We start from the raw sequence: 23,460 nt of genomic DNA, 5'->3' as shown, positions 1-23,460 counted from the left end.
AGTGTGTACAGTTGATCATGTTTGTGTCACTTTTCTTGTAGCTCATGATGTGGATAAACCCATTATTTGATGTACACAATTCTTAGTGGCTCAGCCAAATTTTATTAGATAGCGGCTCAAATTGGCTTACAAAATTACTGGCTGGCGGCGGCTCAAATTCTAAATGGCGGTTTTAGCGGCGCCTGGCGGCGGCTTCGGGGTCTAAATCAGAGCGCGTGATTCCTCATATCCAATGAATGTGGACAGGATAGTTATAAATAACCGCTAATTTGGATTTAGCATTAGGGTTTTTTTTATTTCAATCTTTTAGCTTTTGAAGATTTTATTAATTTGGTTAGGAGTAGTTTTAGTCTGGATTTAGCTGATGAACTAAATTAAGTTCCTTCCGTATCATTTCCGGTGGACCCACTGGAAAAAATGTTCCCACCAGTAACAAACTGAACTATTTGGAGAAGCAGCTTGACCTTAGATTTTTCAACGGATCACATCAGATCAGAACACACACGTGAAATCTGAAAGGGACAGGAACTGAACCCTTCAGTTTTCAGGTGTGGCTGTCTAAATAGGCTATTTTTTTGTTCACACCAAACAAGCTATTCCAGGGCCAATGTGAGAAACACTGCACCAGGAGGAAAAATAATTTTACACACACACACACACACACACACACACACACACACACACACACACACACAGAAATTAAAAATGTAGAATGAACAAACAGCCTGGGGATGAACCTTTGCCAGCACTATATATAGAAACTACTGTAATAGCCAGTACTTTGCCCCTGGGAATATAATGCTGTTCTACTGATTCTGGCATTACATTTAATGCATCTATAAACAGCAACACAGCTGAAACATCTTCATAACCCAGACTAGCTGACTAATAAATATATTGCTACCGTATCCAGTAGAAAAATAGATCCTGACATGCAGCATAGCAGCATGTTAAGTCAATCACGCACCCATCCATTTTGCCCAAAACAGTGACAGAAAAAGATACGTAAATAGCATGGATAATGTTTATTAAAAAAAAAAAAATCACCGCATCATCTGAGCAATGAGCATGGGGCTGAAATGCAGACAGAGAGAAGTGTAGGAGGGCGAACAGAGAGCTGCGACACTGATGAGCGGCCAAAAGCACAACAAGCAAACATGGTGAGAGGGGATTCCGCCCTTACTTGAGGCGAGCCTCCAGGCGAGAAGCCCTGGTTGGAGACTGGCGAGGTTGGAGACTGGTTGGCCGGAGAGCCAGTCTGATTGCGATACTGCTGAAAGCAAGAGGCCTTTCAGAATGACATCACATGTCCACTAAGAGCTCACATGTGTAAGCACCTCAGAAACGACGATGCTCCAGATTGACGCCGGCAGACAACCTGAACTGTGCTCTTAGCTCTACTGGAGTTTTCATCTCAACATTAAATGCATTGATAAACCATCAGAACCTCCCAATACTGCATATGTTCATACTCAAAAAACAAACATGAGGGTTTATGTTTTAAATAAGGTTTAAGGGCAGATTGCACTAACCGAGCTGACTGGTGCACTCGTGGCTGTTGGAGACTGGTTGGACAAGGAGGTCTGAGGCGGGCTGGAGGCAGAGCTGACGGTGATTGGCGGGAGCTGGATAAGGCGGATGTTCTGCGGCAGCGTCTGCTGCTGCTTCTGCAGATCGCTCAGCAGGCTGAGCAGCGAGTACTGGGACAGCTGCTGTTCCAACGACATGCTGTCCATCACAATTGGCTGCAGAACATTACAGATATTGCAAATTTGTATGTTTCCGTTTCACATCTATACAATTGACACATTACACAAATCGACATGTTTTATTATTAGGGCTCCTTTTGTGTTTCAAATTAAGTTACAAGATAAAAAAAAAAAGTCATCAAATCCATTGCCTATCAAAGTCAGATTAATGCTGGGGTCATTCAACACTCGCTTCTGAAGAATCTGAAGGGCTGGAAAAGCATTTCTGAGAAGGTACCTACACTTTACTTTGTAGGGATGGACAAATCGCTAATCCGGGCGGCCCAGAACAAGGAAATTACGTATCAGGGCTATCGGTTTCTCATTCACAGTTGGCAGGGAACAAACAGGTTCTGAAGCCTGTTGATATAATGATAAACTGAATTTTATCATCTGCCCTCTTCTGCGTACGTACATTAGTTCACAGAAACCAATGATTGGCTAGTGTCTCTGTGATTGTCAGGGGAACCCGAGTATGCCATCCCTCCTTCCCACCCATAGAGAATGGACCATTTTGCTTCCTTGGTGCCCAGCCCAAAAATTTGCGCTTTCACTAAAAAGAATAAACTATTTTTTTGTTATTTTTTATTAATGAAAGTTTGACAGTACTTAAAGGAATCAGGACGTGGAAAACCGAGCAAAATACAGCGCATGCAGCACAATTAAGCAATGTCGCAGGAGCAAGAGTGTGATTATACAGAATATCAGCATGGCCATGCCGTACACAGTATAACCCCATGATTGCGAGTGTGGCGTTACTTTTATACAACAGTTCCATCAACAAAAATTAACATCAAGTACCTGACATTTCAGATAAAATGTGGCAAAATGTTCTGTTTATTTTTGCTCCAGTAGCAGAAATTAGGCATGGAACGATATTTTGTGTGATGATAAACCGCGACAAAATTTATGACTATTCAAATCGATGAAATAAAAAAAAATGAAATCACGATTATCATCAGGCTGTGTAATCTTAGTTTTTCCTAGCTGTAATTGCGTTGTTTAGAGTAAATGTAAAATAACAGAAACGTCCGTGACTTCACCGTAGGCGAAAGTAACACAGCACTAATGTCACTAAAACACACAAATGGATCTAAAATGGGAAAGAGCTGTTGTGCGACTGACTGTACAAACAGATTTAATAAGAAATCGAAGCTCTCTTTTTACAGACTGCTGAAAACTAAACAGAAGAAACTGGTAGGTAGTAAAAGGTTCATAAAACTTTAACTAGTTATGAACTTTCATTTTTAAGAAAAAGAATATTTTAGTTAACAGGTTATTCGGCCTATATTTTGCTCCAACCTTGAAAAATGTGGGTAAATAATTATTGTTGGTTATTAAGAAAATAAGGGTTTTTTTTAATTTAACAAAACTAATATTTAATATGGTAAAGGATAGGAAAATCAATGTTGCAGTTTTTGTTAATAAAATTTTCTTCATTTAATTTATTTTTCAAAAACATCAAGGGAAAATCTAAATCATGAACCCAATATTGTGAATCGAATCAAATCGTGAATTAGGTGAATCGTTACATTCCTAGCAGAAATACGGTAGATCCCGAAGAAGCTACACTCATTTTATAGCATGTCAGTTAGCTAGCCAGCACACATCGATTTGTACATTTGTATTAAAGGTGCTCCTGGCAGAATTGGCATTCCTTCTTCCTTTTCATCTTCATCGGATTAGCTTCCATAATTTAAGTCAGAAGTTATATTCCTGTACAGTATCATGTGCCATGTCGGCTGATGATGTCGGTAACACGACTGTAGTAACCGTTTGGAACTAGGAAGTGGGATTTTATGTGGCAAACACAGACAGTAAAACATCCCAGTGCGCTTATATTAAATACAAGCACTCTCAGAAATGGCACTCAGCCAATCAAATTAGTAGATCAGAACTAACTGTTGAATAATTAACAGTTATTCCACAAAAGAGTTGTACATGAGCTGATATTCGATGAGGTGCGTAGCACCAAGTTGGTTATAAGCCATGTACGATGAGATTGAGTGGTATAACTGTTTTATTCTCTCAACATTCACTGGATTTTGAGAAACGGAGCATTTTTAATTTTTGCAAATTCGATTAAAAAAAAAACAAAAAAAAACTTTATACAAAATGACAGATAAAATCATATCCACTGAGGTGGACTTCTTAAAAACCTACTGATGGCTGCACGAATTGACTTTAGTGTTTTGTTTTTTGTAGACAGTGCCGTCTTGCTGTTGTGCCAAGGTATAAAACAGCTTTAGACATTTATTTAATTCTTCCTCGGAAATTTCAGTTCTGTAATTTCCAAACTTTTGAACCAGTCTTAAAAAAAATAAATAAAATAAAATTTTAATGCTTAAAGGTGCAGAATGTAAACAAACCAGCGAAATGACAGTATCAATGTGAAAAATGCTATAATAATTCTTGAAAAATAAAAACGATACACTCTTATGATCAAATACTTTTATTCCATATTTTGTTGCTTTCTTGGGGTTTTGTTTTCGAGTAGTTTTTACTTCGTCCTCGGTTGGTTCACCAACACGCGCCGCCATTTTGTTTTTGTACATGAGCTGTTTTTTGTTTTGTAAATTGTTTGTATATGAGCTGATAGCCTAGTAGTAGAGCAGCCAATCAGAGTGCGCGATTGCTCATCTCCAGTGAATGTGGATAGAATAAAAACTGTTATACAACTCTAATCAGGAGCCAATAAAAACCATGGATACAAGTGGAGTCACCTCTCTCACTGACTCAAGCACTGTTATTTCACATAGTCTCTATTAAGGCCATTATTAAAAAATGTTCTGTTTCCGGTCCACCGGCCGGGTGAGTGCCGTTTGTGCGGTTGAATTTTTTTATTTTTTAACGCCGGTTTTTCGACATTTTTTTCGGGTTCGTAAATCTAAAATCGAACTTGACATTTACGCATTTCCAGGGCTTTCCACTAAGGCTCATACTAGCCAGCCATGACAAATAAGGAGCCGACAATTCCCCTGTGGGGAATGGTGAGAGTGATGCAGTGCGCGTATCGCAGGCTATGAGGCTCCGATGCTCTGAGCCTGTGTGTGTTTGAGAGAGAGAGCAGCCCCTCCCCTCTCTGCTCCCTGAGTGGAGCTTGTCGCCTTGGTAACGGTACTCAGGTGCAGGGAAGAGACACAATCAGTGCGTTTACATGCACATCCAAATCGAGCTACTGTCGGTAATCGAGCTAAGGGTCCCAGCAGGGGTGCCAGAGAAATCCAATCCTACATGCACACAAGGAAATCGAGCTATTGTGTGAGGTACATTGTGCACCCGAGCCACAGGTGGCGCTACACGCCCCATCGTGTTGGTACACTTCCGGCTGTCGTCATGAAGAAGAGGAGCGATTTCCACTTTACATTCACACCACATGTCATTGCCACCTGTTGGCTACAAACTGTCCTGTGCAGACCACTGTTTTGTAAGACAACTTATTTTGCACAATTGTATATTTTTCTAAAGTCCATTTTTGCTTACAATTTAACTTATGTCTTAATAAACACACAAAAAGTTCAATTGTTTTTTGTCTCCTTGTTCCTCCTGACCTCTTCTGCTGCTCGCTACTACTACTGTTGTCATGCCGACCGAGGCTGTTGTGTTTGCCGCTTGTGGTCTCGTCACTCGTCACTTCCGGAAGGGAAGTAAGTAGCTCGACTACGTAGCTCGATAGGGTTACATGCACTAAGTAGCTCGGCTACAATCGCATAATCTAGGTCGCGTAGCTCGATTACAAGAAATCCAGTTCGTTTCAATTTCAGCCGAGGTAAGGTGTATCCATGGCATTTAGAACTTCGATTTCAGTCGAGCTACGGCAGAAATTCGATTTTCTCTATGTGCATGTAAACGCACTCACTATGACAAGCAAAGAGCGCTTTTTCTCAGAGTTCCCTCTCCTTGAACAACGGGGATTTACACGGAAACGAAAGGAGCTATTCACAAAATTCTTGCACACTGAGCGCTACAAGGCTCTCATGAACACATTGATGTAATTTTTTTGTCCCTAGTGTAAAAAACGTGGACACTAGAGTGAGTTAAAAACAAGTGACATTTCTGATTTTGCAGTAAAAGCGCTGCCACGTTTATAATGGGAGTCTATGGGGCAGCGCGCCTGTCCTCTCCTTACTTTCAGGCTTCTCATTCAAAAACTAAATCCTATCGTGCAGGTAGACACATTGTGTGAATCAAGACAAGTGTGACTACAACTTTTGAGAAAATTGTGTGTGTAGAGTGAAATTTGTGGCTGAAAACACAGTTTAACCTCCTAGGGCTTAGCGGTCACATGCGTGGACAGCACTTTTTAGAAATTCGGAACAAGAATCCACATATGTGGACATACTTTTTCTCTAAAAGTACATCTTATCAAAAGATTATGCTTAGTTTTTATTCTAATCAGGTTCTAATAAGCCCAAATAGCAAAGAGAAATAAAAAATGCATGTAAAAAAAACAGCTTGGGCCTTAGGAGGTTAAACGAGAAAGTTTGAGCTACTTTTTCAAGCTCTCTACACTCTAACTTAACAAGCTCCACTGGTGTGTAACGCCATAGACACCCACTATAAAGCCTGAATTTCTCCAGATTTGATCATGGTGTTTGATCTGTGACTGATCAAAAAGTTTAGAACCTAGCAAAAAAGTTGAATGCCAGATCCACACAGGAGAAGTTTGTCTATGTTTTAAAGTTTGAATCATGTCTCTAGGTGAAAGCATGCCAGAGCAGCGGATGTTTGAAAAACATTGAAAATGTGCGATTTTTTCAATTAATTCCATAGAAATGAATGGGAAATTGTGTGTGATTTTTTCGCAACTATGTTGCGAAAAAAATCGTAGAATGCTGAACAAAGTAATAGCACATTGTTTGTCTGTGTGAGATGTACGGTTATTGGGTTATTCGAAATCGAAATTTGTACGGAAGATGAAAAACGGAAGAACAAGAGTTTGCTGTGCTTTGCACTGCTCCCTATATGGGAGTCAATAGTTTGCAATGCATAGCACTGCATCACTAATAATAAACTCCTGTGCACGCAGTTCCCAGGATTAAATGTATTTTCCACAGACCATTTATTTATTCACTTTACTCAAATACAAAGTAAAATGGCAGTAATTCATCTTTCTTTTCTTGCGTATTGCATCATGAGGCGTTCCTGGCTTGTAAATCTCTTATTTTCGGTGCATGACACATTCACGCAGCTGAGCATGCTATGAATTAACAACGACAACGGTCTGCAGTGGGGCTACACAATTACACACTCAGCGAACATTTCTCCATTTGTGTATGAAAATACACTCCAACCACTCAGTTTGGTTTCATTTACAACCAACGGTGTCTTTTGATGCCAGCACGTAACTGAACGAGAGAAGACTGGTTTACCGGAGACAAAATAAGCGTTATCTCTGCTTCTGTTCCCTCCGACGGCCCCGACACACTACTGCCTCCGCCGAGTGCGCGCGCACACACCGCATGTCGGGGCCGCGGATGAGTTACTCTCCCTTGATCAACGAAGTCAGCGGGGAATTTGTGGTTATTATCGGTACAAACAGCGCGAATCACAACTTAAATGAGTGCGGTTCAGTTTGACATTATTGTCAGTCCATTAGATAAACATTTAATTTTATTAAAATCGAAAATTAATATTTAGAGCCTGTGGGCCACAAAAATAAGTCATTAAAGTAGCTGGCTGGACTTAACTGTGTAGTCGGCTGTATGGCCGGCAGCCGGCGCTTGTGGAAAGCCCTGTCGAATCAGCTCTGCGCATGCGCCGTGCGGCACAAAAAAATGGCAGCCACCGTGAAGGAAGGAGATCTGGAGTTTTCAAACATTTGCTTAAGTGTGAAATCGCAAAATGGTATTCTAGCGAACAACAAAATAGTAAAGATTCAGAAAAACAAATCATTCAGTGATCATTTTAATAGTGTAATTTCATCTGAACTAGGCCTAACGGTGGATTTAGAACTACAAAAAGTCTGTGTGTCGGACATTTTAAGTACCTTTGTAAAAGTTTTGCAAATGTTGCAGTCAGCATTTAAAATGCTAACTTAAAGTTTTTGCACAAGTTTCAGTTGATTAAACTGTCATTTTATTAAATGTGTCTGCTTTTGTAATAAAAAAGTACTGAAAGAAAAAGCAAACAGCATTGCGATTTCTTATCAATCCATTAAAAAAAAAAATCCCTCCCTCCCGACTGAAAATTTTTTTGCTCACCCGGTGGACAGGAAACGGATTTTTTTTAAAGGACGGCCTAATGCACATAATTAACTCATCATAACCTGGGTCAAAGCATAGGACTGGGCATAACATTGGAGCTTTTACTCGCCCAGTGGGCCAGCGTATGATTTGTCCATCCCTGTGATGTATAAAGTGGTGCCCAATCCTGCTCAATACAGCGAACTGATTTTCTCTTTCTCAGAAGAGCTCATACACAAAAAAACCCTCACAACATCCTCTTTGTTAATGTGCCATGATCATTTTTTGCAGACAAAACATCACTACTTGGTGTTTATTTCTCCATCTGTTCTGTGTGACTGACAGCATGCAAAGAGCTAAGAACTTTCTTCAGTCATAAACACTCAATTTTTGTTTTGCGCTTACAAAAGCATAATTAAATCAGGACTCGAGTACATTACAGATGGACACCTTGCCGATTTCCTGCAATGGTGAAATATTTACAAGCTATGATCAAATATGCATATTAAGAGTAGGAGTGAGCGACTTGATAATAATATCACATCATGGTTGTCGAAGACATTTATACGATACGCTGTATGGATCATGATATACAGTACTGCACAAAAGTCTTAGGCACATGTAAAGAAATGCTGTAGACCAAAAAAATGGCTTTAAAAAAAAAAATGTTTCAACACTTAAAAAAATAAAAATAAATAAATACTATAAAGCAGCAGTAAGCCATAATAAACGAAACAAAGTCAATACCTGTGTCTGAAATCACTCACTCATTCACTACTCCCTACTCACTATATAGGGAATGACTACAGTGGTGCTTGAAAGTTTGTGAACCCTTTTAGAATTTTCTATATTTCTGCATAAACAAGACCTAAAACATCATCAGATTTTCACACAAGTCCTAAAAGGAGATAAAGAGAACCCAGTTAAACAAATGAGACAAAAATATTATACTTGGTCCATTTATTTGAGAAAAATGATCCAATATTACATATCTGTTTAAGTGGGAAAAAGTATATGAACCTTTGCTTTCAGTATCTGGTGTGACCCCCTTGTGCAGCAATAACTGCAACTAAACGTTTGCGGTAACTGTTGATCAGTCCTGCACACCGGCTTGGAGGAATTTTAGCCCATTCCTCCGTACAGAACAGCTTCAACTCTGGGATGTTGGTGGGTTTCCTTACATGAACTGCTCGCTTCAGGTCCTTCCACAACATTTCCATTGGATTAAGGTCAGGACTTTGACTTGGCCATTCCAAAACATTAGCTTTATTCTTCTTTAACCATTCTTTGGTAGAAGAACTTGTGTGCTTAGGGTCGTTGTCTTGCTGCATGACCCACCTTCTCTTGAGATTCAGTTCATGGACAGATGTCCTGACATTTTCCTTTAGAATTCGCTGGTATAATTCAGAATTCATTGTTCCATCAATGATGGCAAGCCGTCCTGGCCCAGATGCAGCAAAACGGTCCCAAACCATGATACTACCACCACCATGTTTCACAGATGGGATAAGATTCTTGTGCTGGAATGCAGTGTTTTCCTTTCTCCAAACATAACGCTTCTCATTTAAACCAAAAAATTCTATTTTGGTCTCATCCGTCCACAAAACATTTTTCCAATAGCCTTCTGGCTTGTCCACATGATCTTTAGCAAACTGCAGACGAGCAGCAGTGTTCTTTTTGGAGAGCAGTGGCTTTCTCCTTGCAACCCTGCCATGCACACCATTGTTGTTCAGTGTGTTCTCCTGATGGTGGACTCATGAACATTAACATTAGCCAATGTGAGAGAGGCCTTCAGTTGCTTAGAAGTTACCCTGGGGTCCTTTGTGACCTCGCACAACTATTACACGACTTGGTCTTGATCTTTGTTGGTCGATCACTTCTGGGGAGGGTAACAATGGTCTTGAATTTCCTCCATTTGTACACAATCTGTCTGACTGTGGATTGGTGGAGTCCAAACTCTTTAGAGATGGTTTTGTAACCTTTTCCAGCCTGACGAGCATCAACAACGCTTTTTCTGAAGTCCTCAGAAATCTTTGTTTGTGCCATGATACACTTCCACAAACATGTATTGTGAAGATCAGACTTTGATAGATCCCTGTACTTTAAATAAAACAGGGTGCCCACTCAGGGGTGGCACGGTGGTGTAGTGGTTAGCACCGTCACCTCACAGCAAGAAGGTCCGGGTTCGAGCCCCGTGGCCGGCGAGGGCCTTTCTGTGCGGAGTTTGCATGTTCTCCCCGTGTCCGTGTGAGTTTCCTCCGGGTGCTCCGGTTTCCCCCACAGTCCAAAGACATGCAGGTTAGGTTAACTGGTGACTCTAAATTGACCGTAGGTGTGAATGTGAGTGTGAATGGTTGTCTGTGTCTATGTGTCAGCCCTGTGATGACCTGGCGACTTGTCCAGGGTGTACCCCGCCTTTCACCCGTAGTCAGCTGGGATAGGTTCCAGCTTGCCCGCGACCCTGTAGAACAGGATAAAGCGGCTAGAGATAATGAGAAGAGATGAGGGTGCCCACTCACACCTGATTGTCATCCCATTGATTGAAAACACCTGACTCTAATTTCACCTTCAAATTAACTGCTAATCCTAGAGGTTCACATACTTTTGCAACTCACAGATATGTGATATTGGATCATTTTTCTCAGTAAATAAATAAATGACCAAGTATAATATTTTTGTCTCATTTGTTTAACTGGGTTCTCTTTATCTACTTTTAGGACTTGTGTGAAAATCTGATGATGTTTTAGGTCATATTTATGCAGAAATATAGAAAATTCTAAAGGGTTCACAAACTTTCAAGCACCACTGTATATAGAGGACTATATAGTGAGCTCATTGGTAAAATGAAAAAATAAATAAATAAATAAATAAATAAATAAACACCCTTTCGGACGCTACTCTGCCGTGCCGTTATTTACGTCATTACTGTCGCACAATTAAAACGTGCCAGATCAGTCGGCTGGCAGGTTTTCATTCAAAATAATAAATACATGCATGTGTTTTTGTGATAAATCCATATTATACTGAGTGTATTTCCCACATTGATAAATACAAAGTACTTTGTGTCTGCTGCATCTTTCAGTTCTTTTAAATCAAGGCTGAATACTTTCTTCCTTGCCGCTGCTTTTTATTAAATCAAATTTGAGGCTTTTGATTTGATTTCTTTCAGCGTGACCGCAATGCATGATGGGATACATTGCTTGGTTGGTGACCGTCGGTTGTACACTACTTTTCATGATGCATTGTGGGATACTAGGAGTCCACTATATAAGGTGTCATAGTTCTCACTATAGACCCCTTTCACTGACGTCACCGGAAACCGGAAGTAAACAAACCCTGCGCCATATTGGAAGACCAACAAACTCGTGATCGGGGGAAATAACGGCAGCGCGCGATATGTGAACCCACGAGGCACTTGGATCATCAAAAACCTACAATGGTAAACTTTTGTGCTGTGTTAGGGTGTTCTAACAAAGCTGATGGGAAAGGTGAAAAGAAGTCTTTCTACAGAATACCAGCTGTGATTGAGACACAAGGGGAGCAAACCAAGGAGCTTTCTGCCAGGAGACAGAGAGAGGATTTAGCTGCTTTATGCAGAGCGGATCTGAATACTTCTTGTCTACAACAGTACAGAATATGTTCAGACCATTTTGTTACTGGTAAGTCACTAGGCTAGAGCAGGGGCGATTCTAGCATCTGATCTTTGGGGGTGCTTAGCCCCCAGAGCTGACAGAGGCACCTGGCTTGAACGACAGTGTTTCCACGTTTATTCCGCATTTAGACAGACTTAACTAGACAAGAAGACTACTAGACAATTCTGCAATGTTTTAACAGAAGCTGACCCAATAAACTATGATATCTACACATTTACAACCACTGACACAAATATTTACGTTATATTTTTAACAAGACCTACTACTGCATTTGTAATGTTGGAGCTATTCATTTTGAACAGTGGTAATTGTTAATTAATGTGTTATTGTGTTTTGTGTAATAATAGTGTGTATTATTATGATTTTACATTAGTTTACATTAGTAAACGCTATGTTACATTAAGTACAAAAGTATCTCGATATGGATGATAAATGTCGTTTTTATCATTCTGTTCATAGACCAGGGAACATCAATATTGCATTATGCATATTATTGTGTTGTGTTTAACAACTGTAACTCCAGTCCGTATCTTCACATCTCGCTATGCCAGTAATACTCAGGTGCTACTTCGAGTTCCTCATCGGCATGGAATCCAGTTTAAAAAAACACCATGTCGTAGCAAGCACTCGCGCGGACAGGCAACCCAATCAGAGGGGACGCAAGGAGGAGAGGGATTTTACTGGCCATAGAACTCACGTAACAGGTGAATTCAAGAACACACACACGCCCGTGCTGCCGCGCACACATTCATTGCGCAGTGCGCAAGGGCACTTATTTCTGAAAATTACGTCCAAAAGCAGTGTTTTTGAGGGTGCTGAGCTAGGGGGTGCTGAGCTCGTTTTTGGGGGTGCTTGAGCACCCCCAAAAATAGGCTAAACACGCCCCTGGGCTAGAGTGTTGTAGAACATTTTTTTAAATGTTTACCGAATAAAAACATCCTTAATTTTATCACATTGTTATGTATTTCATTTCTTTCTTTTGTTTTAATTTTCCTCCCTCCATCCCTCTTTGGATTTTAAATATAGTTTTTCCCCATGTCCAAATAATTCAAAAATATATAAATAAAAAGAGATAAGTAGTAAATTAAAAATAGATTATGAAATTTAAAAAAAAAAAAAATCCATAACAGCATGAATACAGATTGCAATAGTGGTCAAGTGCTATAATTTTTTTAACATGATAGTGGAGAATTTCATTTGATCTGCACTGATTATTATATGAAATATAAATGAACAAATTCTGAACAGGTCTTTCATAGAATGGAACAACTGTTAATGTAGTAAAGAAAACACTGTTAACATGTTAATAAAATAAAATTTGCTGCTACATTTCAGGTGTAGTTTGTTTTATGTATGTATGTACTTGCATAGATGTGTACTACTTGGTCTTCCAATATGGCGCCCTAACAAAATCTCGCGGTGCGGTGACGTCACGCGAAAGCCCTCTATACATTCGGACAGCGCTACAAAATGGAAAACTCACTATATAGTGAGTGATTTCGGACACAGGGAGTATTTGGTGCGAGATGACCCTTTGCTTTAAAAACAAGAGTGCTCCGAGAGCACAATATCTCCCGCTGGCAACGATATCTATGCTAGAAGTGCTTAATACACCATCATGAAATTGTCCAAGTACAAGTTTGGTAATCAAGGGCCATAACTCTGGTAAAATGCAACTGAACTGAACTGAACGAAATTGCAATATGTGTATTACCGACATATAACAAAGAATCCTGTCAAGTTTCGTGAAATTCCTCCAAAAATTGTGAGAGGAGTTGATTTCAGAAGATGAGCACCTTTCCCAGGATGGATGGACAGACGAACATTACTACGACATAATTTCCCATCGGGCCTTCCGGCCAGCGGGGGATTAAAAAAATTAGTAGTCTCAGGTCCAATGAGTGCAGTTTTATGAAGAAATGAGCTGTAGGTTTTCCTGGGCGTCTTACAGAACCAGCCAGGGTTTTTTCTAGAAAAATTTAGTATGAGGGCGCTCACCATGGCGAGGGAGCGAAGCGGGGGAGATGGTGCCGGTTGTCCCCCCCCGTGCGAAGCCTTTGAAAAATTGAGGCTCCAATGGGACATTCTGAGGTTATCTGAGAGGGAAATTGTAACAAATTGTCTGTCAACATTGAAAAAGAAAGAAGTAATGATCTTCTGCCCCGGACAGTCTTCGGCTTTCTTCCGTTTCGTGCCACGGGATGACAGCTTTAAATGCCCAAGTGTCAACAAAAACAACTCACGAGCTACTTCTGTCAAAAGCTCCCGCGCCGGTGGGTGAAAGGTCATTCAGTCTCGAGAAATCTCGCTCTACAAGTCAGCTGACCTTGTATGCAACCCATGTCAAATCTCACGAGAGCAGCCGCGACAAGTAAACAACATGGCGCCTCAGTCTGAAAAATGCCAATTCGGATTGTTTTTGCACCGTCTGGCGGTGTATCTACTATGATTGGAATATTTTTGGAGTAATTATAACGTATTTGATGATCAGACACATTGTCACGTGGTGTTTTCACGGAGAAAAGATCATTTTGAGAGATTGCATGTTGTGCAGTAGCATATAAGTGCATGGCCTAAGTGTGACTTGGGGTTCAATCGGCATTTCGGTAAGAGGGCGCACGCTGAGAGGAAGCGGGCGCAGCGCCCCCGTTTAGACGAAAGCCTGGAACCAGCCACAGTTCTTCTGGACACTTTGCCACATGTGCATCTTAATTTTGTACCAAAACCCAGCAGCCTTCATTATGTTTTCTTTTTTAATCTGAAAAGTGCTCTTTTATGGAATATACTGCTCAGATACAGACTTTTTTTTTCTGTAACATTTAATTTTGTGCTGGAAAACAAACGTTTGGACTCTAAAATGTTTTTGTACCGACTCGGTATTGTAGAAGTCATAAAATAGAAATCTAGAACAAAAGTTTGTATGAGAGAGAGAAAAAATAAATAAAATAAATAACAGGGTGCCTAAGACTTTTAGACCAGTACTGTATTTAATTACAACTATTTAAATTAATTTTCATATTTAAAAAAAGCATTTTAATTATAAAAACACTGAAAAGAAAAAGAAATTTAATGTCAAAATTTTCATATCATCTGAATCGTCATCTTCTTCCAATCGGTTTGTGATTATTAAAAAAGATTGATAAAAAGATACAAGTGATAAATTATGCGACAGTACATTTTTATCGCATTATCGATACTATATTACCATATCGCCCGGGCCTAACTGAAAGTGAGATACAGTGACCTTTCCCTTCATCACAGCCTTTCTAAGAACTGCTGCATCAAACCAAAGCCATTCTGAAATTTACCTGAGAAATGGGCATCTGAGGTGAGAGGGTGGGAGAGAGAGTAGGTGAGAGCTGCTGTGGGCACGGCTGCTGTTGCTGGGCATCGATGTTGAGTGTGAGTGCAGTGCCAGCAGGTGCAGGGGTGGAGGCAGCCACATGGCTGGCAGCGCTGATGCCCAGGTGGGTGAGGTTGGTGCTGAGATTGCCTGTGCTGCTGGAGGTGCTGGGGGCTGGGAAGGTCACGGGGTCATCTGGGTCCAGAGGAGTGGGCAGGGGAGGGGGGAACTGGATGTTGGTGAGGTCGGGCAAGGAGCCACCTGTGCTGTGTGCAGCTGGCATCAATGTGGCGTTCACGTCTTGATCGGGGGATGGGAATATGCTAGAAAAACAGCACAAATTTCGACGTCGGTTTCTTGTTGAGTGCCTAAAATCATTTAACTGAAACGTACAAAACGTAAGCATATGTAGTACATTGCACAGGTTGAAAGACTAATATTCCAGCGGTTAAATATAAATAATCCTCTGTAATAATCATAACCCTGGAGGATAAATGATACACAGCATAGCATATACTCACTTTGGGTGGTAGAAAAGGGCAACTGGACTTGCTTGAAGGTTCTTGAAAATGTTTCACCTCTCGTCCGAAAGGCTTCCTCAGTTCTGTCTGACTAATAGGGAGTATCTGATACTCCCTATTAATCAGACAGAACTGAGGAAGCCTTTCGGACGAGAGGTGAAACATTTTCAAGAATCTTCAAGCAAGTCCAGTTGCCCTTTTCTACGACCCACAGTTTACTATGATCTGGATGATTGAGAATCTTCACAGACATATACTCACTTAATCCCTGGAACATCATGGGATTTGGGATGTAGTGATGTCTTCTGATCGTCTTTTTCCATTTCTGTTTCAGGCTCCTCTGTATCTGGAGGTGTGAGCAAGACAACTAGAACAAAGACAAAGACACAACTGAGTTTCCTTCAGCGAGCTAAAGGAAGTAAGCCTACTTTCAGCCTTCGCCACATTTACCTCGTTTTGGTTGCAGTTCTTGGGATCCGCCAACAAAAGTGTCTTGCTGAGCAGGATTCATGGCACTCTGATGGAGCGCAGAGTCAGAATTGGTCCTGAATTAGTAAAAAAGAAGGACGGAAGGGAAAAAAAAAAAGCATGAAGATGGTTCGAAGCTGTATGTTGAATAAAGAATAAAAGTTTTTAAATTCTCGATGGCTGACTGCGGCTTACCTCCTCCAGCTGGTGTCCGGGGGAGGTGACAGATACACTGAGCCATAAGGACAGCTGTCAATGTAAGTCTCTGTGTTAAGGGAAATTTTTCTCTCTGTCACACAACAATTCTGGCATGTATTTAAACAAGTCAGCATGACAGCTACTAATCTTGGAAGGTGAGGGCTATCACTTGATTACTCAGACACATGGAAAAACAGACCGGTTTTTTTAGACATGTGGTGGAGAGTGGTAAATGTTTTATGCTGTTTACGGGAACAGATGTCTCTGATTGGCTCGCGTCACACTAAACTGACAGAAGGAGAGACGGAAAAGAAGGCCAAGTTTCCCACCAGATAATGGCCAATTATTCTTTTAGTTACGTCCTTTTTCAATCAATGCTAAAGACCTGATTAAGAACCAAGGGACTAGTTAAAAATAAATAAATAAGCTGTCTGCAAGTTTGCCCCAATTACTTAATTATTTGAAACATTCTAGAGGAAAAGCTACTGTGTATTAACTCATCTTGCATGTTGTGTCAGTCTGGACACAATAATAATAATAATGTTTCAGATGTTATGTTATTTCACAGTGTTGATGTCTTCAGTCTTGTTCTACGATGTAGAAAATAGTCAAAATACAGAAAAACCTATATGAGTAGGGGTGTACAAACTTTTGGCTGGTACTTTGTGTGTAGAAGCAATCGCGCGCTCTGATTGGCTACTCTACTAGTAGGATATCAGGTCATAATACCGTGAGTAGAGAAAAACACAATGGCGGAGTGTGTTGCTGAACCAACCGAGAACGAACTAAACTCTACTCAAAAACAAAACCCCAAAAAATATACAAAAAAACAACAAAATATGGGATAAAAGTATTTGATGGTAGGAACATATATCTTTTTTTTTTTTCAAGAATTATCATCACATTTTTCACAAATTGCTCCTGCCATTTTGCCGGTTTGTTTACATTCTAAGCGGAAATGATTTTGTCAAACGTTTTGGAGAAAGTTTTTATTTATCGAATTTACAAAAGATAAAAATGTTCTGAATATTCAGTGAACATGGATGGAACAAAACAGTTATTCCACTCAATCTCATTGTACATGGCTTATAGCCAACTCGGTGCTACGCGCCTCACTGGCCATCAGCTCATGTACAACTCGACAACTGTTTTGTTATTTTATATATTAGTGCTGTCAAGCGATTAAAATATTTAATCGCGATTAATGTCACGACTGTCGTAGTTAACTCGCGATTAATCGCAATTTAATCGCACATTTTTGTCACATGAAAAACCATTGTAATTCTCTTACCAGCATAAAAAAGTGAATGGGCTTGCTCACCGTTCGAACTACGGGGGTACTCGGGGGATCCGAGATCCCCTGAAACAGACATGAGATCCCTTGAAAACATGATTTGGGAAATGTTGGGGGGGTCTCTAAAATATTGGCAAAATAATGTTTATTGACATAGCAATCGTGTGTAACGGGAAGCATTTGCATATCCGAAGTGAGCGCGCTATGGAGATCCGCGCTCTGAGACAAGCGCAAGCACCCCCCAGGGAAAAAAAAAGGGACCCCCCGAAAATATCGGCATAGTTCGAACACTGGTTGTACCAATGGTTTTTTTTTTAATTGCAGAGCATAACACGTCTTGTCACAGCCACTGCAAAGTGGGGCTGGAGCCGCTGATGGGAAAACGAAACCTAAGCCGAGCACTGTGGCTCTTCGGGGGAGGGCAGAGGACTCTGGCTGTGCGGGGCGTGGCATCATGTCACAGAGCGTTAATCTCGCGATAAAAAAATTATCGCCGTTAAAATTGAGTCAAGTTAACGCGTTAATAACGCGACATTTCTGACAGCACTAATATATATCAATCACACTGCATCCCTGCTATAATGGACTCTTTTCACATATAACAAACTATGTTCGTGTCCCTCGCCTTTAATGACAATGAGTTGGAGTCTCAAAAATAAAAAAATTTTTTTTAAAAATCACTGCGTCATGTCCACGTGCGTTGGCGCTGCATGCGCTCCGAGCACCATCAGGACTAATTACAGTACTATGCACCTGTTCTGGATTAGAGTGCAATCACAGCACATGCTTATAAGAACTCTCAAAACACACAGACTTGAAGTATACGTTCTGTACCTCGTGGCATTTTTACACCCCCTGCCCAGCCCCACAACGTGACAAATGACATCATCGGTGATTTACAACACATGAATGAACTGAATGGTGAAGATTTAGACAACGATACACCGGTAACCTGTCATTTCCATAACAGATAAAGAAATCATCGTCGCTGTTTGTGATCCTTTAACTCAGTCAATGAACTGCGATAGTCAGTGCGTTTACACGCACATAAAGAAAATCGAATTTCTGCCGTAGCTCGACTGAAATCGAAGTTCTAAATGCCATGGAAACACCTTAGCTCGGCTGAAATCGAACCGAACTGGATTTCTCGTAATCGAGCTACACGACCTAGATTATGCGATTGTAGCCGAGCTACTTAGTGCATGTAAACCCTATCGAGCTACGTAGTCGAGCTGCTTATTTCAGCACTGCCCCTTCCGGAAGTGACGAGACCACAAGCGGGAAACACAACAGCCTCGGTTGGCATGACCGGAAGTGTACCAACATGACGGGGCGTGTAGCGCCACCTGTGGCTCGGGTGCACAATGTACCTCACACAATAGCTCGATTTCCTTGTGTGCATGTAGGATTGGATTTCTCTGGCACCCCTGCTGGGACCCTTCGCTTGATTACCGACAGTAGCTCGATTTGGATGTGCATGTAAACGCACTGAGTGACTCAGAAGGAGAAATTCAGGATAAGGAGAATGTGCATTTCAGTATTACAAACTATCTGGACGTCATGCGAGGGGTTTGTTATCGCAGGGTGGCAGTGTATTAACCCTAACAGCAGCAGACAGGGCATTTATTGTTGGATGTAAAACATGACTCATGGATGATATCTACAATTCTCATGTGACCAAGTAGCACAGAGTTGTGTAAACTTTGATCTCTGGTAGTTCTGCATTAATACAGTAGGTGAGATGACTGCATGCCTTAAAATGCCACAATCACCAAACTACTCTCACAAATCACCTGGCTCAGCGTTTTTGTCGAGCTTGTTCCCAATAAACAGATCGAACACAGGAATTTCACTGCCCCATTCATCTCCAACAGCAGACATTTAGCACTGGATGTGATTTGGTCTTAATGACGTTGAAGTTCACAGACTTACCACTACCTATTAGGATTAACACAAGCATTTTCAAAAAAAGATTGTTTTCTCATAAACTGGCTATGGCCTCTATTATTTGGACATCAAACACACATTAAGGGGCAAAATAACGACAAACCCTTGGATTTCCCTTCACCACCCAGACAATAAGAAAAGGATATCTGGCGCCCATGTTTATCCACTGAGAGAGGCCTGCGATGAGGGGACGTGATCCGATTTCTGTCCCGATACACGCGGTCCACCAAGCCGTGGTGCCGAGTTGTTCGACTAGTATCCAAAACTGTAGTCTGAAAAGGAATCTGATAAGTTTAAGCAATCTATTTTCATTGCAACACATTCACATATACAATTAAACGTAACGGAATATCCTTGGGTTGGGTTTGCTCCAATGGCAAGCCGAATAAAAACACAGTGCAGCGTTTTAGTCGAGGATGGCCCGGCATTATGAAAGCATAAAAGCGATGACACCATCATACAGTTTCGCCCGTAGTCTCGCTAATGTTTCATAAATGAAAAGCAATGTCAAAGGCAGTCATGACACCCCCACACATCTGAACAATAATGATACGCAGATCCACTGACTGCTCAGGGTGGGATGGATTTCAAATTCTCATCCTCTGCTATATGGCATTATTGGAGGGCAGGATGCGAGTTACATATTGTGTACTATGCCTTTAAATGGATAGCTGCCATAAAAAGTAATAGATGGATGATGCAGGCAACGTAAGCTAATATTTGGATGAAGAAAGCACTACGAGGGTACGACATGTTGTAAAATAAGTGCATAAACTAGAAAATGGTGGTGTGACCCTGACACGAGCGTCATGGTTCGGCACAACGTGTGACTGAAGAGTTAGCTCATTGCTTACATTTTAAAATACTGACAAACATGCATTTTTTTCTTATCGCTTATTTTCTTGTCTTGGTGGTGCACGGTTTTCCTCACAGCCACTCTCACTTTCGCTCTCGTCTTATAATGACAACAATGAAAAGCTCTGAGATTTTACAGAACAGTGGCTCTCAAAATGATCGTTTTCAGAATGCAAGCTGTCTTATACTGTGGTAAAAGAGGTTTTGCACCTTTCCTTCCATATAAAGATATTCCACCAAGCACTCTTATCTATTTTATTATTCTGCATTAAAATAGATAGCTAGACTAGATGACATCTCAAAAGACTTGAAAAGGACGTTTAAAAGAAGAATTGATGCTTCTGGGTATTTTAGGCAAGTTATTGAGTTCTTCGGGCAAGTTATCATCATGTGCAGGGGCGTAGCTTGAGGGGGGTCCTGGGGTGCCCGTGACCCCCCCCTTTGTCAAACCATATATTTTTTCAATAGCCGCATAAGAATATTAGAAAAGCGCCCACTGTAAATTTTCTAACCTTTTTTTTTTTTTTTAAACTAGATTGTCACCTCAGCCTCATTAGAGTTTCTATAACCTTGTATGGACTTCCTGTGGTTTGGGCACGAAAACCCAGTTCTGCGCAAGCGCAACACGATTGCACTAGAAAACATGGTCAAGCTGCATTGTTGACTAGGGCAAGATGTCAAGCCGCTATCCATACACTGCCGGATAAAGCCGAATCGGCCTAATCATTGTCCGACATCTCAACAGCTAGCAACATGAAATGAAAGAATGATGCAAAGAACGTGTTGTTTTCTCAAATGTATTCAATGTATTTTTTCATTTACAAACCTACGGGTATGTACTCAGGCGGGCAGTCAGTGTGTGACCCCCCCTTTGAAAAATCCTAGCTACGCCCCTGATGTGACCTACTAATGATGAAATGCTTCGAAGTGATCATTAAGTCCTACAGACATCTCATCTCATTATCTGTAGCCGCTTTATCCTGTTCTACAGGGTCGCAGGCAAGCTGGAGCCTATCCCAGCTGACTACGGGCGAAAGGCGGGGTACACCCTGGACAAGTCGCCAGGTCATCACAGGGCTGACACATAGACACAGACAACCATTCACACTCACATTCACACCTACGGTCAATTTAGAGTCACCAGTTAACCTAACCTGCATGTCTTTGGACTGTGGGGGAAACCGGAGCACCCGGAGGAAACCCACGCGGACACGGGAAGAACATGCAAACTCCGCACAGAAAGGCCCTCGCCGGCCACGGGGCTCGAACCCGGACCTTCTTGCTGTGAGGCGACAGCGCTAACCACTACACCACCGTGCCGCCACACACACACAAGGACATACAAGGAGATCCATCCATTATCTGTAGCCACTTATCCTGTTCTACAGGGTCGCAGGCAAGCTGGAGCCTATCCCAGCTGACTACGGGCGAAAGGCAGGGTACACCCTGGACAAGTCGCCAGGTCATCACAGGGCTGACACATAGAGACAAACAACCATTCACACCTACGGTCAATTTAGAGCCACCAATTAGCCTAACCTGCATGTCTTTGGACTGTGAGGGAAACTGGAGCACCCGGAGGAAACCCATGCAGACACGAGGAGAACATGCAAACTCCGCACAGAAAGGCCCTCATCAGCTGCCGGGCTTGAACTCAGGACCTTCTTGCTGTGAGGCGACAGTGCTAACCACGACACTACCATGCCGCCCCATACAAAGAGATTTTTGTGCTAAATTGTACTAAGGAGTATTTACTTTCACCACTGAACGAACGCACTGAAATAGTTATTACTACTGTACATACCATGATACTGAGATATTTTTAGACTCGGTTCCCATACCGTGAAATTTTCACACTGTACTGGGAACCTACTTACACAGCAAAAAAAAAAAAAACAGACTTTTGCATCCGATACAATTTCTAATAGCTCACCTGAAAAGGCAGGTCAGTGTTGCTATTTCCAATCTGATTGACATTGGGCAGTGAACCTCCATAGCACTGAGCACGATTCTGGCCCAGTTGCAAATACTGGGTCTTCTGTAACTGCAGCTGTGCAAAATAAAAAGTGCATGAATGAGTGCCAGAAAGTGAATGACAGCATGAATGCATGAATGAAACAAAACTGAACTCATCCATGGTCAAGGAGTCAAAAGAATCACATGCAAAAGCAGATCAGTGGAGTTTTGCCTATTTGTGGCATTTTTTTTTGGCTTTGTTACAATTACTATGATGTGCATGAAATAAAGCCAGTCTGGATTTTTTTTTTTTTTTGCGCAAAAGTTTAAGAATGAGAAAGCAGAATAAGATTCGTGAGACTAACAAGGATCCATATCTATCCATCCATCTATCTATCTATCTATCTATCTATGCAAAGACCAAGCGGAACCACGTCTCGGTTCTATTCTAGTTCCTGTAAATACATAATAAATCATTCGCATGTGGAAGTTCTGCATTCGGAAGCGGGTGATATTTCCAGGACGCATGCTGGAAGTAGCAGTGCAGGTGTGCAGCACATCTGCAAGCCCGTTTTGTCGCTTGTCATCCCGCATCTGCGCATAAACTCCGCACGCGCGCGTTTCATCACTTTCAACGCGCTCATTAACAGACCGAGCGCTCGCGCCGCTTTACGGTGAAGGCGGAAGGAAGGAAGGCGGTGGTGTGGAATAATAACCCGTGGGTTTATGCTCCAGCCTGTGATGGCCAGAGCTGCTAGCACAAACAGCAGCTAGTCAGACTCGAACCGGGAGATGAGATGCGCGTGAAAAGGAAAAAAAAAAAAATAAATCACGACCCGTCTTGAGCGGACCCCGGGCTCGTACCCGCGCGGCTCGAGTAATGCTCAGGTCCTTCATGACTTCTTCAAACGCCGCCGTCTCCTCCGCCTGCTTCTGGTTATGCAGCGCAATCTTCTCGCTGAATTTCCGCGGATTGTTTGAGGTCGCCATCTTCCGTTCTTCTCCAAAACAGACCTTTTGCGCCAGACGTGAGCGCGAGCGCCGTCGTCTCGTCACCGCGCGGAGGATTCTGGGATTTGAAGTCATTCGCTCATCAACCGAGCCAGGAATGTGGGCGGAGCATGTAGTAGCACGAAAAATCAAGTCATCTTGTGCTCGAGCTTCTTTCAGGGCCCCGCCCACTCCAGGGCTCCGCCCACTCCAAGTAATATGGCGTCCTGGAAGGATTTTTTTTTTTTTTCAAGGGAAGTCAGGTCAACTTTATTGTCAAATATGCTGCACATGCTCGACAT

General features: G+C 41.7%; 1 protein-coding gene across 3 annotated transcripts in view; it reads right to left on the bottom strand.

The window, feature by feature from the left end:
- The window catches only part of crtc1b (CREB regulated transcription coactivator 1b), a 39,198-nt gene extending 15,978 nt beyond the window's left edge, over positions 1–23,220 (bottom strand). Inside the window, exons 1-9 of one of the 3 annotated variants that reach the window (XM_060941597.1) lie at positions 23,033–23,220; positions 22,146–22,262; positions 19,504–19,629; positions 16,114–16,175; positions 15,901–15,995; positions 15,712–15,817; positions 14,895–15,252; positions 1,533–1,745; positions 1,184–1,273 (exon numbers count right to left, since the gene is read on the bottom strand). In XM_060941597.1, the coding sequence (XP_060797580.1) occupies positions 1,184–1,273; positions 1,533–1,745; positions 14,895–15,252; positions 15,712–15,817; positions 15,901–15,995; positions 16,114–16,175; positions 19,504–19,629; positions 22,146–22,262; positions 23,033–23,158 (1,293 nt within the window). In that variant the 5' untranslated portion in view covers positions 23,159–23,220. The remainder of the gene's footprint in view (positions 1–1,183; positions 1,274–1,532; positions 1,746–14,894; positions 15,253–15,711; positions 15,818–15,900; positions 15,996–16,113; positions 16,176–19,503; positions 19,630–22,145; positions 22,263–23,032) is intronic. The other 2 variants (XM_060941598.1, XM_060941599.1) reach the window with 2 other exon arrangements.
- Positions 23,221–23,460: the final 240 nt, after the last annotated feature.

The sequence above is a fragment of the Neoarius graeffei genome, chromosome 15, assembly GCF_027579695.1.
Source record: "Neoarius graeffei isolate fNeoGra1 chromosome 15, fNeoGra1.pri, whole genome shotgun sequence".
Classification (NCBI taxonomy): Eukaryota; Metazoa; Chordata; class Actinopteri; order Siluriformes; family Ariidae; genus Neoarius; species Neoarius graeffei.
Note: the sequence above shows the minus strand (reverse complement) of the source record. Positions and strands in the feature narration are given on the sequence as shown.